At 34.5% G+C, this 815-nt stretch overlaps 1 protein-coding gene across 1 annotated transcript in view; it reads left to right on the forward strand.

Moving 5' to 3' along the window:
- The window catches only part of LOC106469334, a 14,162-nt gene that overhangs the window by 2,173 nt on the left and 11,174 nt on the right, over positions 1-815 (forward strand). Inside the window, exon 2 of the mRNA XM_013929823.2 lies at positions 340-562. Within this exon, the coding sequence (XP_013785277.2) occupies positions 340-562 (223 nt within the window). The remainder of the gene's footprint in view (positions 1-339; positions 563-815) is intronic.

Genomic DNA, 815 nt, shown 5'->3' on the forward strand with positions numbered 1-815 from the left:
AGCCTGTTTGGATAGAATGTTTAGTTATCGTCAACTTGTAGCCTGTTTGGGTAGAATGTTTAGTTATCCTGAGCTTAACTTGGTGAGAAAATAACTAGTTTATGTGATTTTATTTTTTATAAACTATTTTGTATTTACAGAGATCTATTTAAATAGGTTATGAGTATTACAGAGTGTACTTTATTGTGTAAATTTGTTATGGTTATGTAAAATCGTACTCAAACAGAAAATGTAAAAACTCCGTGATTCATGTATGTATATATTGTGCTAAAGAGACTTTGTTCTGAGTTTGTGTTTGTAGATTCACATATAAACATCAGTTTTATTTTTTTAATTCAGTTTCTGCAAGAATTGACTCGTTGTGGGCTGGGAAATGAAAATAACTCCATTCTGGCAGGTTTTGGACTAGTGAGTTTACGTGACCAGTACCTTAATCCTGATGATGTTTCTTCAGTTCTAAATGTTCTGTACAACAGCTATGACGATCATCAGCCTAGTTCCGACTGGTCTCCAGAATATGTCCAGAAGTACCTCTGCAGTGTTGCAGCCAAGATCGAGTCAGGTATCGGACAAGGAAGAAAACAACGAAGTTTAATTATATCGATAAATCTTGGGTTCTACATCTAAAGATACTTTGTTTCTCTCTGCAAGTTGTGGGCCGTACAGAATGAAATTTAGTTAATTTCTTGATTAATAGATAATCACAGATTATCTGGTTAAAAAGAACAACTCAGTTAGCCCTGATGTAGATGATCTGGTTAAAAAGAACAAGTCCGTCAGCCCCTGATGTAGATGATCTGGTTAAAAAGAACAAG

The sequence above is a fragment of the Limulus polyphemus genome, unplaced genomic scaffold (genome assembly GCF_000517525.1).
Source record: "Limulus polyphemus unplaced genomic scaffold, Limulus_polyphemus-2.1.2 Scaffold3428, whole genome shotgun sequence".
Lineage (NCBI taxonomy): Eukaryota > Metazoa > Arthropoda > Merostomata > Xiphosura > Limulidae > Limulus > Limulus polyphemus.